Source organism: Abramis brama, assembly GCF_963993115.1.
Source record: "Abramis brama genome assembly, chromosome: 2".
Lineage (NCBI taxonomy): Eukaryota > Metazoa > Chordata > Actinopteri > Cypriniformes > Leuciscidae > Abramis > Abramis brama.
Genome location: NC_139964.1, coordinates 482,888 through 499,721, shown reverse-complemented (window position 1 = coordinate 499,721; position 16,834 = coordinate 482,888). Strand labels below are relative to the sequence as shown.

Here is a 16,834-nt window from a genome sequence, read left to right as displayed (position 1 = left end):
TGTGATTTCTCCTGTCCATCAACAACCAGGCCGTTATTTCCGGCGTGCCGATCGAGTCTGTCCCAAAAATACCTCTCAATGCGCCCTCGTGGACTCACGCCGAGGGCCCTATAGGTCTGCACTACATGACGTCACCAAAGTGTGGACTCTGAGGAACACAAGTCCGGAGTGTGCCATTTGGGACAGGGCCGTTCACACCGCTGCCGGCGAGAGCGGCAAAATTCATTGAAAATTAATGACTTCCGGGCACTTTGACGCTCTCGCCGGCGGCGGTGTGAACGCACAGTAACAGCTGTCGTCTTTTGCTAACAACAATAAAAGTGTGTGATAGGTTGTTTTGAGGTTTGTGATATCTGTGGTTTTCAATGAGAACCAGAGATGACCCAACAGTAGAGCTAGATTATTTACGGAGGAATTATTAGGCTACTGCTCGATTATCTTAAAAAACCTTGTCTGCTTTACACAATTTAGCTACCTTGGAGTTAATCCTAGTTCATATGCAGCTAGCTCGCTAACAGACTTGATAGCTACTAGAAAGACAGGGAACTACAGGACTCTACGTTGAAAATACCCGTTTGTTGCCCGCCAGGTATCAGTGGTAGTCACGTGACTGCACAGTATCAATAGGTATGTGGCCATCGTCAAACTGTAAATGGAATGAGCATGAAAGCATTGAAAATGTAAAACAATATTTGAAGTCATATATATATATATATATATAAAATGGTAAACGTGTAGAAATAAAATAGCAAAAACTACATGAAGGCATGAACAAATTTACAGATGTAGGGCCTATCATGGGGAACAATTTAGCTTTAAGTATTTTTTATATACATTTCAAATATTAAAAATGTATTTCATATTTAACAGTGCTTCATATGAATATATTAATATGCAGTTATTTATATGCTGTTTAAGTGTTGCTGTTTATTGGGGTCTACAGTGTTTATAATACTGTGATGTTTAATGTTTTTATGGATGCATTATAGGCATATTTAAATGTAGTGATTGAATGTTATTAGAAGTGTAGCCTACTAATATACAGCACAAGTGATTTCAACGAGATATAAACCACCAGGGAGGGTTTTTTGCTGGATTTCTGCCATGCCAAATCATTATGGTTTGCGAACGTATATGACTCATTTATTGACGGGCCAACTTGATTTAGCACAAAAAAACAACAACAACAACAACAACAACAACGTCCAAACGACGTCTGTTGCTGGCTGGGTTAGTTTCGTTTTTGTAGACAAGCGTGATCTAGTTGACTACTTAAAGAAAACGTACCAGTTTGGTATTTTAACAGTGTTTTTAAAAGGTTGTACTACAACACAAGCCCGTAGGCAGGGGGGGTTCGGGTGGTTCGAACGAACCCCCCCTCTCACTGCCAAAGGTCCAGAATTTAGGTCGTTTTTTTTTTTTTTTTTTCATGTGATTATTGTCATCATTGTTTTAATCAATGCTTGTGACAAATATTCTAGGTTGCTATTTCAAATTTGATTATTGTAGCTGGACGTGTGTGTGCCGCGCGTGCAGTTCAGAGAGAGTTCTCGCAATGCGAAAGCGGCAAAAAGAAGAAACACAAGCTCTATTACCGTGCGTGGTGGCGGACGGTAACGGTACGTTCACACGGGGCGTCAGCGTCAACGCTTCCCATTGACTTTGAATGGGTGACGTCAAGCGTTGCCGAAAAGAATTGTGGATCCGTCGGCGGCGCTTCACTGGCGTTGCTCGCGGCAGAAGTTGAGAATTTTTCAACTTCTGCCGCGAGCAACGCCAGTGAAGCGCCGCCGACGGAAGCGTCAGCCAATCAGATCGCTCTATGCAAATACAGTAGCCAGGCGGCAGCCAATCACGTTCATCCTGTTCAAGAGCAGCAAACTAAGGATAAATTTTAAAATGGAGGAGAAACTAATTATTGCGGTGGGCAATCACCCGGTCCTTTATGACCATTGAATGACAATGAAGCTTGTTGTTGAGTTCCTGTCTAATTTCATTGGCTGACGCTGCTATGACCATGGCGTCAGTGCCAAACTTCAGCCACGCCTTCCGTCAAGCGTTGACGCTGACGACCCGTGTGTATTATGTTATGACTTTACTTGTTGTGGCACATGACTATTAAGTAATATGCCATTTTGGTGCCATGTAAACCCATAAATTGCATATTACTTAACAAATTAGTTAATAGTCATGTGCCTCAACAAGTAAAGTCATAACATAATGACACATTTGCAAATCATTAGTTCATGATTAATTAAAGCAGACAGCTGGAAGTTGAAGTAAATTGCTTTGACCAACTGTGGTAATTAACGCATTAATTTACACTTTTAGTTAATAAAATAAGTTATTAAGGAATTAATGCATTATGACACATTTAATTAATAACAATTCATATTACTTAATCTGTTAATCATTTAGAATCTTTATTAGTTGCTGATGCAGTAATCATTAATTAATGGTTTAGTTCTTCATGAGTCATACATTAACACATGATTATCTGTGCATTAGTTAAGCATGAATTAATGCAGATTAGTGCACCCGTATTGTAAAGTGTTACCGATAAAACCATTATTGTGCTGCACTGTTTTACTCTGCTTGACTGCAGTGCGCTTTCATTCTCCCTTAAAATCCCAAACTCAACATCCAAATCAGTCGAAGCGTGTAACGTGACTGTCGTATAATGCAGTCTGCATGATCAGTATAGTGTATCTGTGCATTAGCTCTTAAACGACACAGTAGCTGCTGTCTGTCATTAATGTTCATCAAACAACTAAAGACAAAGAGAAAATCACTCTCTGCTCTTGAATAACTGCAGTAGCTTAAAAATAATCAATGTGTATTTAAATCATACAGTGACTATGCAGTGCTTTATTTTTATATTTGATTCATTTTTTCAATTTCAGTAGTAGGCTGTTAGATGAACTATATACTGTATATATAGAGTTCAATTATTATTATTATTATATTTTAGTCATATTCAGGGTTGGGCTAAAGGCACTAGAGCCCGAATGATCTTTTACCTTTTCTTTCTCATAGAGGTGATAACTGTAAAATAACTGATTATACAATTACAGTTGCTGCGATTTCCTAATCGTGAACAGTGCATATTGCAGCATTATATTTACATTTCCCCCTTTGCATCAAAGGTTACTGCTGACAATGAACTTTGCAGCGTTGAGCATGGTAGCCAATCACAAACATGTCTGTTGAACGCAACAGCCAATCAGAGGCGTTTAAATCAGTCTCTTGCGCTGAAGATGTGTTTTGTGCAAATTCTACACTTTCACGATTCTGTCATTATAGCCAATGAACTGTAGATGCTGATGAGAGGTTCACTGCAGTGTCGTGAGCTGACTCGAGAGAGCCCGTCACATGACTGACACTGGATCAGCTCACGGTTTGAATAAAAGCTTTATTTTTCCTGCTGCTAAGAGGACCAATGGCCACACACACACAGTGCATTTACACAGCACTAATACACTCTTTTATTTCTCTGTCACGCACAGGCATAATAAGTGAATATCTCATAGAAAGCAGAATATATGGTTTAAAACACAAGCTCTTCTCTTTTATTAACACATTTTATCATGATCTTTGCAAACTTGTGATGGCCAATCAGATCAAAGAAAGCAGGGCTTGCCGTTCACAAAAGACGAGTGCCAATTACTAGTAACGTTTTAGTTTTAACATTGAAAAAGTGTGTGGTAAGAAGTAGCTAAACATTTATTATTTGACAACTGTTTTACGACTGAAGTGTTCAATGACCGACAGTAATAATCTGCAAAAATTATGCAACGTACTCAGGTTTTTCTATTTATCAAATTTTGACATTTTTAATTGAAAAATACTATCATTTACATGATCCATGTAAACCATAACTGAATGTGACTAGACAAGGAGCGCTTTGCATTTTCGACATATTAGATTTAGAGATAATGTGTGTATATTTTAAATATTTTTTGTAAATAGTTTAAATTGATTGCATCACAGCTACAAGAAGACATTTGTTTTACTTGATTCCCTTAGATCACTTGAAATCATTTAATTAAATGATTTCCTTTAAATAAAAACTGACCCAGTCGAGGCTAAATATCCACTGACCCTCGAGCCGCCGTGCGAAAGCGTTTATTGTTTCTGGTCACATCGTGAGTGTTGAACACTGTCAGTGTAAATCAATGGCAGGTTTTAGCTTGAATTAAATGCAGAACATTGTGGCGGAGAAGAAGAGGAAGTGCAATGCAGTTCTGATTTCTGAGACTGAGACCCGTGTGTGTGTGTGTGTGTGTGTGTGTACCACACAGGGTGTGTGTGAAGCGTCTAGTGCAGTAGTGTAGTGGTGCTGGTAGTTAGTACATGCTGTGCTCTCTGCTTGTTACTCTGCTTACAGCTGTTGCCGCTGGCTAGCCTTCTTGATAGAGGGTGAAAAGAGGAGCCGAGTGCGTAAGCCTCCTTCTGCCAGTACAGAGCCTCTCCACCACCAAGACTCCTGTAGTGCCGCCTCGGGGCCACACACGGAAACTGGGTATCATACGATCCCAGGCTAAACTACAGGGGATCTCGGAGCAGCAGTGGGCCCCAGAGACGCGGTGTGCAGGCCCACCACTGTGTGGACATGCCCTGGCGCCCGTCAACCACTGTCCCAGCTATGGGAAAATAGCCCCACTGCCTTGTGGTTAGTCTGCTGAGATAAGGCTAAGGGAGCATACCCTGACAGAAAAGCAATGCGCTGGAGGTGCGCAATAGGCGGGCCTTAACAGATGAAGTACCCGACAGCCTCCTGCAGCCAAGATGGGGAACCGGTTGTCCTGGGATCACCCTTGCCATCGGGATTAACCTCATCATGGTGAAGATAGTGCTACTGGGGATGGCGCACCTCCTTTGGCACTTTAAAACCTTCCTTGCGCAGGTTTCCACCTCTGACCACGGTGACAATACCTGGACCTTATATATGGTTAAAGTCTGACGGCGATGGGGAATCTGACGACGGGGGCAGGTTTGAATAGACTGGGAGCCCTTAGTCAGAGCCCTGCACGGCAGCGGCACAGGGTATTTGGTCGCTATCAACTGGGACTGAGTGGCAGGTGTTTCGGCAGACCCCTGTGCGACTGAGCAGCCCTATTTAGGGACCGCACTGCTCACCCCCATTGGGGAAGGGCCTAGAAAAGGTGGCCTAAAAATTGCCCATTCAACCATTTACCTGGATAGGTTACCGCGCCTATCGGGTTATTCCACTACTGCGGTCGAAATAAGAAAAATAAGAAACAATACCATTTAAAACTGGCAACATGGAATGTAAGGACTCTCCTGGACTCGCATGGCATCTCTGACAGACCTCACAGGAGAACAGCCCTGATCTCTGCTGAGCTGAGCCGCTACAACATCGACATTGCTGCCCTGAGTGAGACTAGGCTTCTGGATGAAGGATCTCTAACAGAGGAAGGGATGGGCTATACCTTCTTCTGGAAAGGTTTCCCCCCAGGTGGGAAACATCTTTATGGAGTAGGACTGGCCATCAAAAACACGCTTCTACCAAGTATCACAGAAACACCTGTAGGCATTAGTGAAAGGCTAATGACCCTCCGTATCCCCCTGTCAAAAAAGCGTTATGCAACACTTCTCAGTGCCTATGCACCAACTTTGCCATCTGAAAATGAAGCCAAGGAAAGCTTTTATCAAGCACTGGATGAAACTCTTCGCCGGATCCCTAAGAGTGATAAGATCCTCTTGCTCGGGGATTTTAATGCTAGGGTGGGACAGAACTACAGGGTATGGAATGGAGTACTAGGTAGGCATGGCATTGGCAGGGAGAATGCAAATGGTATGAGGTTACTTACTCTTTGCTCTGAGCATAACCTTACCATAACCAACACCATCTTCCAGCAGAAGGCAAAATATAAGACCTCGTGGATGCACCCTCGCTCTAAACATTGGCACATGATTGACTTCATCATGGTGAGGAGTAATGACATCAAGGATGTTTTCATCACTCGTGCCATGAGAGGTGCAGAGTGCTGGACTGACCATCGTATGATTGTGGCCAAGCTCAATATGGAAGTACGTTCCCCTTTGCGGCGGGAAAAGTCCAAAAAAAAGAGGCTAAATTGTAACCGCTTTGGAAACATAGAAGCAAGAAGTGAGTTTCGACGTCTCCTAGCTGAGAAGTTTGGGGAGTCAGAAAATTGTCTGAGCTCAGAAAACACAATGGAACAACAGTGGAACTATATTAGCTCTGTGCTCTATGATGCAGCAGCCAAATCCATCGGCTATAAGAGCAAGAACCACCAGGACTGGTTTGACGATAACTCAGACATCATCCACAACCTGCTTAAGGATATGCGGAAAGCACACCGGGAAACTTTAGACAACCCTTCATCCATTGAAACTAGACAGCATTGGCAGGCAGCTCGGAGGAAAGTGCAAAAGGATATACGGGCCATACAGAATGAGTGGTGGACTGAAAAGGCACATGAAATCCAATCCTTTGCAGATAAAAATGACATGCATAATTTTTATAATGCTGTCAAAACCATCTACGGTCCAACAAATCGCTGTGTCACTCCCCTGAAAACAGCTGATGGTCAAACACTTCTGAAGGACCAGAATAGTATCCTATTGAGGTGGGCTGACCATTTTGACACCCTGCTTAATCAGGACTCTGATGCAGACCCCACCATCCTGGACGAACTGCCTGAACTTCCTCCCATCCACAATCTCAGTCTACCACCAACGTTCCAGGAGGTTCTATCATCTGTCCGTTCCCTTAAGAACAACAAGTCCCCTGGCGCTGATAACATCCCTGCTGAGTTACTGAAGGAAGGAGGGTACATATGTATGCGCACCCTCTACCAGTACATCACCCAGGCCTGGACTGATGAGAACATCCCACAGCAATGGAGAGATGCAAACATTGTAGTCATCTATAAGAACAAGGGTGACAAGGCTGTATGCGGCAATAGCAGGGGCATATCACTCCTTTCTGTTGGTGGTAAGGTTATGGCCAAAGTGCTGCATCAGAGACTTATTAACAACATCACTGAGTCAATGCTGCCAGAATCACAGTGCGGGTTTAGAAAGAACAGGAGCACGATCGATATGATCTTCACAGCCCGGCAGCTTCAGGAAAAGTGCCGGGAGCAACATCAGGACATGTTTATGGCCTTTATCGATCTCTCGAAAGCATTTGACACTGTGCAAAGGGAGCTCCTATGGGCTGTCCTCCTCAGGTTTGGATGTCCAGAAAAATTTGTTAACATCCTCCGCCAATTCCATGATGGGATGACTGCTCGGGTGACCATAGGCGGACAAGAGTCCGAGCCCTTCCCTGTACGCACAGGGGTGAGGCAGGGGTGTGTGTTAGCGCCAGTGCTCTTTAACATCTTCCTCCTGTGTGTCACCAAGCTTCTCCACAATGAGATTGAAAACAGCAGTGGTGTGGCAGTGGACTTCAGATTAGATGGCAACCTCTTTAACATTAGGAGGCTAAATGCAACAACAAAAATCAGTAGAGAGCAGGTCCTGGAGCTACAGTATGCAGACGACTGTGCTTTTGTAGCCCATACTCCGGAGGATCTTCAAACTGTGCTTGATGTGGTGGTGAGGGCGTACAGCAGGATGGGGCTGACTGTCAACACCACCAAGACAGAAGTGGTCTGCCAATGGACTTCCAATGTCCCACCCACATCTACTGCCTTCACTGTTGGAGATGAACAGCTGTCAGTAGTGCCATCTTTCAAATATCTGGGGAGTTTTCTCTCTGAGGATAGCGGCATCGATAATGAAATCAAGAGCCGCATTAAACAGGCATCAGCTGCCTTTGGGAGACTTCGATGTAGAGTCTTTCATAATAAGAACCTTCATCCCTCCACAAAGGTCGCCGTGTACCAAGCGGTCTGTGTCACCACCCTCCTCTATAGCTGTGAAGCATGGGTAACCTACTCTCGTCACATCAAGTCTTTAGAGCACTTCCACATAAGCTGCCTTCAGCGCATTCTGGGAATTACCTGGCGCGATCATGTGCCTCACACTGAAATACTTAAAAAGACGAACTGCAGAAGTATTGAGGCCATTATTACCCAGCGCCAACTGCAGTGGTTGGGGCATGTGATAAGGATGCCCCCATGTCGGCTTCCCCGCAGAGTGCTATATGGCCAGTTACATCATGGTCGACGCTCAGCTGGGGGTCCGAAGAAGCGCTATAAAGATCAGATGAAGAACGCCTTGAGAAAGTGTAAGATCAGACCTGAGGATCTGGAGGATGTTGCTGCTGACCGCACCATCTGGCGACAGCTATGTGGAGATGGGGTTCGTACACTAGAGATGGAGAGGACAACCAGAAGACAGCAGAAGCGAGCCAGGAGAAATGCAGCCATAGCTGCCACTGTGACCACCACCACCATCACATACATATGCCCCACCTGCAATAGAGCTTGTGGGTCCAGGATAGGACTGTTCAGCCATCAAAGATCTCACCGTTAAAGGCGTGGACGTCATCATCGGATTTCGATGGACAACCGAAGAAGAAGAAGAAGTGTGTGTGTGTGTGTGTGTGTGTGTGTGTGTGTGTGTGTGTGTGTGTGTGTGTGTGTGCAGTGCTAAGACCATCAAGAACGCGGCCTCCATTAACCTGGAGCTGACGGCGGAGCAGTGGAAGAGGAAGTATGAGAAGGAGAAGGAGATCAGCAAGAGCTTGAGGGACACCATCCAGAGGCTGGAGCTGAGGCGCAGCAGTGAGCCGTACACCACTCTCGGGGGCCCGTTACAGCCGTACACGTATATATATATATTATATTTAGTGTTATATATCTGACGTCATTACAAAATATCCCTTCCTGTTATTCTTACTCAAATATCAATTTAAAGTCCCCGTTGAAACACATACGCTAGCCTAATGTGTGTTTCTGATGTTGTGTTTCCCGCAGGAGAGAACGTGCCCGAGACGGAGCAGACTGATGCTGATGTGGTGATGATGGACGTCAGCGAGGACACGTCACTGGATAGCGAGAGCTCATCATCGGAGCGCCAGTGGGAGAAGGACAGAGACTCAGACTCCTCCTCTACTGTGGTGCGCATCATGACTGGTGACATTTGACTGGTTTTGTCCATCCTTCTGTTGATGAGAACAATATACATACCAAGTTTTGTTGGTGTATATAAAACTACCCCCCCCCCACACACACACACACTTTTGTCAAAAGGTGGCGCTACTGAGCCCCTCACCACGCCTGTTTCTGAAACTTTGCACTTGTCTACTGGCTAATAAGTGTGATGTGTCTGTCGAGTTTCATCCAATTTCAAGCATCTTAAGAGTCTCAAAAGCATCCGAAAAGAATTGTAAAGTTCGATGCGTTACCACGGCAACAGTATCTAAGATATCAATAATCCTTTCACAGGTCTACATCTGCCGTGTGTCTACATTATACACATAAAGTTTGAACCAAATTGGGTAAAAATAAGAGAGTGATTTCAAAGCATTTTGAAAGTGACAAACTTCCTGCTGCCAGTTGGTGGCGCTATAACTTTGACTCACAATAGTCACATCCATGTGATCAGCCTCTTACAACGAACACACTGCTGAAGTTTCAGCAAGATCAGATAATGTTGTTGTTCTGGTGTCTCTGTTGTTCTGTGCTTCAAGTCCAATAACATTCATTTACACACACAATGACATATCAAATTTAGCATTTTAATCAACAGTAAAAAAAAAAAAAAAAGTTAACCTTTTATCATGTGTCTTGGAGTATCGCAATAATATTGTGAGTTCAGTCTCGTGATATGAGGGTCTTGTTACACCCCTGGTTACGAGGTGTGTTTAATGTGAGTCCCCTCCATTATGGTTCATTCCCAGGTGTGTGTTCTGTCAGAAGAGCTGAGTTCTGTGAGAGCGGAGCGAGACGCTCTGAGAGCCGCTCAGTCCAGTGTGAGGGCAGAAGAGGATCAGACGTCTGAGTCTGCGGATCGGCTGCTGGAGGTGGAGAGCGATCGGGTGGAGGCTCAGCTGAAGGTGGAGAGCGATCGGGTGGAGGCTCAGCTGAAGGTGGAGAGCGATCGGGTGGAGGCTCAGCTGAAGGTGGAGAGCGATCGGGTGGAGGCTCAGCTGAAGGTGGAGAGCGATCGGGTGGAGAGCGATCGGGTGGAGAGCGATCGGGTGGAGAGCGATCGGGCGGAGGCTCAGCTGAAGGTGGAGAGCGATCGGGTGGAGAGCGATCGGGCGGAGGCTCAGCTGAAGGAAGCAGAGCTGACCCGACAGCTCACAGAGACCTCAGAACGACTCCAGAACATCCAGGCGGAGAAACACACACTGCTGGCGGCACTAGAGGAGGCCACGCAGAAGGTGCGCGCACTTTACACCACACACACACTCCCACCAACCACCGGACGGAGTGTTTAACACTGTTTTATCCTGTGTCAGTCTCTGCAGCTGAGCTCAGAGCTGGAGTGTGTGTGCGGCGAGAGAGACGCGCTTCTGTCGGAGAAGATGGAGCGAGCTCAGAGTGAGCCGGATGAGATGGAGAACCTGCGACGCACCATCATCTCTCAAACTGAAGAGCGAGAGCAGATGCAGGAAAACGTGGAGGTGGTGAGCGCACACGACTGCCGCCAGGTCACATGATCTCGCTGGGCAACAGACCCTTTAACCCTGTGCATCCATTTAAAAAAATTACACAGGTCCATAGTGGACAAAAATGTCCGTGTCAAAAGACTGTCATAAAAATGTTAAGCTTGAGAGCACAGACTTAAATTGGGTCTCATTTTAAAGACCCTTGGCAGATTAGTGTTGACGTAAAAGTTTAAAAAGTGAAACCGAAAAAAGTTATAGACATATATTTTATGAAACATGTTGAACTCTAAAACTGCCAGAAAATCTTAAATCTAAAGAAGTTGTTACAAATTTGAGGTTGATATCTCAAAAAATGAGCTTTCTGTAAGATTAAGGCATACAGGTAGTACCAGATTTCCCCATTAGACGCAGCAAAACTCCAAAATATTACAAGCACACACACACAAAAAATGTTCATTACACACATACAAACCACACTGACATCTATACAAACACACAAACAATTATAGCTGCATTATAGCATATTTGCTTTATAGGCCAAACCTGAAAAATTTGATTGCGGGCCCAAGCCGGTGACACCGCCACCCCAGTGCCTGGTACCTTTAGTTACACTAGAGGCACCGGGTGGCAGTGTCACCGGCTTGGGCCCTCCATCGCTGCTTGCAGCTATATATATACAGTGCTTAAAAATAAAAAAATATATAAAAAAAATACAACCTTTAAGGACACCAATTTTCTTTGTGAATGAATAATGTATCGTAAATAAATAAATGTTCTTCCTTAAAATAAGTCTGGACACCCCTATGTTAAATTCCCATAGAGGCAGGCAGATGGAACAAATGACTTACAGAAGGTATTCTTAACTAAGGACGTTTCGGGAAACACTTATTAACGTTAAGGTAAAGCCTGAGTTATAGCCTGAGTTATAACTTAAGAATGATACCGTAAAGAAGGTTTTCGGGAAATGCAGCCCAGCATATTATTTAAACATAAATATGAAACTAAATAAGCTTTTCTCTAACCCTGTACAACCTCTGATCCCTCTGGTCCCTCACAGACCTCTGACCCCAGTGATGATGCAGTGACCTCTGACCCCAGTGATGAAGCAGTGACCTCTGACCCCAGTGATGATGCAGTGACCTCTGACCCCAGTGATGATGCAGTGACCTCTGACCCCAGGTGAGTATAAACGTGTAGTGGGTAATTTAACTATGGGAGTCAAAAACACGTTGAATGCACACAGAGAGATGACTTATTTTAGTATTTCTCCTCAAATCTGTAAACAAAAGGAAAATGACTTTTTTTTTCTTCTTTTTTTTTGAAAATTAACTTTAAAACTTAAATTGAAATGTTAGACATTAATTAATGTAAGACAGAAAATACAGAACTGGTGTCTGTATTGATTTACTGTGTGATTTATTTATATATTTGTTAACCCTCTGTGGTCGGTGGAGCGAGTTTCCCATCTCCAGTAATCAGCAGTCGTGATTCGCCTCTCACAGCGCAACATGCTCTAAACACACCTCTTAATGTGATTAATGTGTGTAAGCCCTAGTTTAGATGTTGATGTTTTATTTGTCAAAAAAGGAAGTCACTATTGTGGAGGTCAGTATGTGCTTTAGTTGGGCTCTTGACTCTTTTGTCTTTTTAAAGTAATTCCCTTTTAAGCATTTACAATACAGATTGTTCAAAGCAGCTTTACAGTGGTAACAGGAGAATTATGCATTGTCAATTATGTCATTGTGCAGCTTGTAAAAATCATTAGTTATTAAATGAGTTAATTCACCTATACAGCCGCTCTGGAGTAAACGGTGATGTCATCACTCAGTTCAGTTCTCATACAGTCAGATCAGACATATTGTTGAATATGAAAGGTGCTGTATGTAGGATCCAGCGGCCTCTAGCGGTGATGTTTCAGATTGCAACAACAGCGCTCGTGCGCGTGCTCAAACTCAAGAGCGCGAACTCACCGGCGGCCACACTGAGACTTTCAACACAACGGAGAAAGCATCACACAACATGCTGGAAACTCATGTAAACTCCCACTGCAACATTACCATAATAGGCTACTTTTATCAGCTTGACGTAGAACTAATGCTCCATGCTCGTACCATGATAACGTTACATTGACTGTATTTTGCCGACATGTGGTGTTATCTAGCATTATTTTACTAACTATTTGTGTATCTTTCACAATTAGCAATGTCAACATAGGTCAATGAATGATAACGAAAACGGTTAGTCAACTAGACTGAACAATTTCAGTGTAACAATAAGACAGTAGGAAGTAATATTACTGTAGGCCTACTGAACGTGTCTGGAAATGTGTATTATAAACAATATGATCGTAGTGGGATGAGTGACGTTAGACAGTAGATCTAGGGTTAGTACATAAAATAAAAGTTACATTCTAAAGCACCTACTTTTTGTTATCATGGAACAGTCTTTTGTATTCATTTCATGTCTCATGTATGTTGTATTTTACCTTGCTATTTCATTACAGTTTACTATTATTTATTTCAGCATATCTGAAAACTTGTAATTTATCAGAAAAAAAGCCAACTCCGGGTCTGTTTTTATAGGCTACCTAAAACAAAGCGGAGGTCTCTCCATAATTCAAACGCTTTTTGGTGTTATCAGACTCCATGTCGTTAGCTGCAGTGCCGTCGCATAGACTGTATATAAAAAGGAGAGAGGCTCGGGAGTGAAATAACTATACTTATTACATGGCTTGGCTGAATTCCAATGTAGAATGCGGTGTGTTATTTCTTTATAACAGACCGCTGCGAAGTATAACAGACCGTTGCCATGAAAAACAGAGCGTTGCTATGGACGCGGAACGGACTATTTTCTTTAGCGGAAGCAATACAATCGTTTTTAAATCAATAAACTCCTTTTTGAATAAATAATTTGTGTCAAATTATTTATTTATTTTGTAGGTAGCCATGTAATAAGCGGGATAATGTATAGTGAGCCGGTTGTTATAGTGAATAACAACCCCTTCAGGCTGATTCAAGATCCGCTTCGCGTCGGGATCCCGTTCAGCCTGTCGGGGTTGTTATTCACTATAACAACCGGCTCACTATACATTATCCCTTACATAATATAAAGTATCTGCTTCAAATGTGCCTTATGCTGGAATTGTGCTTGGCACCATGAGAACCCAAAGTCATTTGACATTCATATTTAAATTTTTGTTTTGTTATTGACAGATTATTTTGTACTTTTATTGTAAGAATATGCGTACATTTTAATTTATGCAAGAAAAAAAGTGCAGAAACTGAATTTTAATGACATTTAAGGGATGGTTCACTTAAAAATGAAGTTTTTCATCCTTAAACTGCCTACATACCTCAAAGCAGAAAAGGACAGAGTCAGGACTGTTGAGGATTATTTTTGTTTTAGTTAGAAAATAGTCAATTCCCTTTGTGATAATTATTCAACCTTTTATGAAGAGTTGAAGTTATAACAGAGGTAAGCCTTCAGTCTCATGGAGACAAAATATTCTTAATAATCATAACTAAATGCTAATATATCCTTTTATTTCCATATTAAAATGAGAACATGGCAAGACAGTTCAGTTAAGGACACTATTATACACACTTTGCTTCCTACAGGCAGAGTGGTGTTTGAGGCAGAGGTCTCTGCATGTAATCACTGTGACCCTGTTTATTCGCTAGTTAAAGGGATAGTTCACTTTGAAATTAATTTTTGATATGTTTTAGCTTACCTCGAGTGCATCCAAGATGTAGGTGTCTTTGTTTCCGCAGTAGTTTCAATTTTGATATTTTTAGGTCAAACCGTTCTTGTCTGTCAGTCATATAATGCAGGTCTGTGGTCACTGTCTCAAAACACAAGCACAGAGTCCAAATTAAACAATTCCCCATCGTCCAAATGAAACAATTCCCCATCATAAGTACACATTGATGGCCTAAGACACGAAACGAGCGGTTTGTGTGAGAAAACGAACTGTATTTATATCGTTAAAATCGTTAAGTATCAAAATTGAAACTACTGCGGAAACAAAGACACCTACATCTTGGATGCACTCGAGGTAAGCTAAAACATATCAAAAATTAATATCAAAGTGAACTATCCCTTTAATATTGAGAATAGTAATGAAAGAGGGGCAGAAGTGAACTTGAGTAGAGCTATGTGAACTTTAACCTAATGCTTCAACATTTTATGTAGTGCTTGCACATACACACAAGAACAGGGTGTTTTTCAAGAATAAATTATTGAATTCAACACATTAATTCAGCACAGTAGTTCAAATAGAGGACAATTAACTTATGACCGCAAACTTTATATCATAGAAAAACAATAGAAAAGTTCTTTTCACTGCAGCCCTGTAGTGTAAACAAAACTGAATTTCCACTTCTTTTTACTTTTCCTCACACCATCCCTCTCCTCCCTACTTCTCTCCGTTTCAGCCGTCAATCAGATCTATCGTCCACCATCATGGCTGTTGCTGCTGCTGCTGCTGCTGTCAACGTGTGGAGATACGCCACCATAGTGATCAGCAACCAGACAAACAACTACTGCCTCATCAACCCAAAGTGAGACTACAACCAGAAGCAAATCTAATGTTTAACCATACATAGGCATTCAAGGAAAGGAGTGTGAAATGCATTTAAAGGGAGAGTTCAGTTTTCTAATGTCATTCCAAACATGCATGACTTTTTCTTTTGTGAAACACAAAAGAAGATATTTTGAAAACTTGTTTGTCCATACATTGAGTTTTGGACCCCATAAACTTTAATTTTAAGGACAATTTTTATTTTATTTTTTAAATACTTATTTTTTCATTTGTGTTCAAATGAAGTCCAACATGTTTGGGGCACCATTAGGGTGAGTATATGATGGCAGTATTTAATTTTTTGGGTGAACTATCCCTTTAAACGTGCATGTTCTGTAGCAATAAGAATGTGTGTGTGTGTGTGTGTGTGTGTGTTGTTCATGTGTATAAATCCCACAGGGTCCATCTGGTGAGTGGTCAAACCTTCAACCCACCTAAGCCTACAGTGCACCCCCTCAAGACTGAAGTATGCACTTTCAGGAAGACCAGTGATTGTGCCAGGGGCAGCGTGGGGGTTCTGACCTACGACCTGTTCAAGCAAAACAGAAATAACACTGAGACCCTGGCCATAATGTTTTCTGTTCCCTATGACTACATTCGGTATAGTAATTGGTTTGCAGTAGGTATCTACCCAAAAGGAAAGGACTGTGACTATCGCCTTTATGAAGAAATGTACTATCAAGAAAATCAACAGGGCTTTGTGAGGGAGAAGGCCAATGGGTCAGGCATTACCTTTGAGGGTAAATGCCTGGACATCAGGGCCACCATGTCTCCTTTGGGCGGGGCTATAATAACACTGGAGGTGTGGGACAAGATGGTGTCTCCTATGAGTCAGAAAGTTTGCTAAACAATGTATAAGTCATATAGTAACTTTTTTACTTATATATCTAATGTGTTATCATTGATATCATAAATGTTTGCATATACATTTACCAATGTAATAAATCTAGCACTATTTCTTTAATATCCCACACTTTAAACTGTCAGTAGAATGCCTCAGATGTGTGTTTACAGTTTGCTTCTGCTTCCTGTGTTGCACCCCTGGAAAAGGGGAGAATAGACATAAATAAAATGAGATGACACAAAATAAACTCGTTGTTATCTGTGCGCCAGCTGTATTGACTGTGTGAACTCATTTCTTTCTTCTTCAAAACAACATAAAGAATTGAATGTATTCATCAATACATTAGTTCACATCAATATGCGGACAAATCAACAATGTAAAACAATGTATCATAACTGTGATTTAAATACATTTTTTATAACTTCACATTTTTTTTATATGTATTAGCACTAAAGCTGCATTTTTAACATTGAGTCCTGTTTCAACTTTTCTACAACTTCTTTAATACTAAAATAAAATGAAACACTATTTCAGCAGTCACTTATCCATAGACAGATTAACCATGAAATACAGAAAAATAACATTTACTCCTAACCATTTCAGATAATAAATGGTATAGGCCTAGGCTATAAGGACATCAGATGCATTCAGTTTAGCCCACAGTTTCCTCATGGTTAGCATGTCAAACACACGATAATTAAACCATCAAATCTCACATTTTCATATATGTTCAGGAGAAAAAATGAGCTTTACAACCACCGTATAGTTTTAACTCACAACAGAAATGAATTTATAAATAGTCTATAGGCCTACCTGGAAAAGGGGAAAATAGACATAAATAAAATGAGACGAC

The 16,834-nt window shown here is 42.1% G+C and overlaps 1 protein-coding gene across 1 annotated transcript; it reads left to right on the top strand.

Moving 5' to 3' along the window:
- Positions 1 to 4,276: 4,276 nt before the first annotated feature.
- On the top strand, positions 4,277 to 16,254 carry LOC311077477 (uncharacterized protein). The gene is made up of 7 exons (XM_084106007.1): positions 4,277 to 8,769; positions 8,919 to 9,061; positions 9,845 to 10,330; positions 10,409 to 10,576; positions 11,616 to 11,737; positions 14,992 to 15,117; positions 15,537 to 16,254. Exons 2-7 carry the CDS (start codon positions 8,963 to 8,965, stop codon positions 15,982 to 15,984), a joined length of 1,449 nt encoding a protein of 482 aa, XP_083962133.1. The 5' UTR covers positions 4,277 to 8,769; positions 8,919 to 8,962; the 3' UTR covers positions 15,985 to 16,254.
- Positions 16,255 to 16,834: the final 580 nt, after the last annotated feature.